Source organism: Perkinsus marinus (assembly GCF_000006405.1).
Source record: "Perkinsus marinus ATCC 50983 genomic scaffold scf_1104296938210, whole genome shotgun sequence".
NCBI lineage: Eukaryota > Perkinsozoa > Perkinsida > Perkinsidae > Perkinsus > Perkinsus marinus.
The window spans coordinates 266-886 of record NW_003213554.1 but is presented as its reverse complement, the minus strand read 5'-3'; the positions used below and the strand labels follow the sequence as shown (position 1 = coordinate 886).

At 39.8% G+C, this 621-nt stretch overlaps 1 protein-coding gene across 1 annotated transcript; it reads left to right on the top strand.

The window, feature by feature from the left end:
- Positions 1-128: 128 nt before the first annotated feature.
- On the top strand, positions 129-296 carry Pmar_PMAR005551 (hypothetical protein; the record flags this gene model as incomplete). Its single annotated transcript, XM_002782794.1, has 1 exon — positions 129-296. A coding segment is annotated over one exon (168 nt), but the record flags the coding sequence as incomplete, so codon positions are not given.
- Between the last annotated feature and the right edge of the window lie 325 nt (positions 297-621).

Sequence of the window (621 nt, the reverse complement as noted above, 5' to 3'; positions counted from 1 at the left end):
CTGCAATCATTATTACTATCAGTATGATCAATGGAATGCAATGACTTTGGAATTGGGGGACGATGAGCCAACTACCACCACATGAAGGAAGAACCTTCCATCACAGTCTTCCTCATCTGACTTATCAGGACCCCCGCCAGGTGAACATGCTTATCATAAGAGGCATGACATTAGTAGTATTGTTGGTACGTCTTGGTATCAAGAAAGTAGATGATATGACCCCACCACCAGGACTAATCTCTTCGACGACAAGCACTGACAACAACTCCAACAAGAAAACTACGACCAAGAAGTGATTTATATTCTTATTCGTCCTCGTTCTTTCAGTTGTAGTGGTTGTCAGCTATTAGTTTTTACAAATCGACCTCAACCTTGTTTTTGCTCTTCACAGCAGCAGCTTGAATACAAGCATTTAATATCTTCATACGGTTCGTACGATCTTCTGCTACTACTACTACTACTACTACTAAATCGTAGAATGTGGTCAGTCCATCCATCTTTCTGTTGTTGTTAGTATAACTCCGTGAAATATGGATATAGCCTTAGTGCCTTACTACCTCTATTACCAATCATTCATCAATCTATAGTTGAGTTCATAGTAGTAACAATAGGTTACGAGCT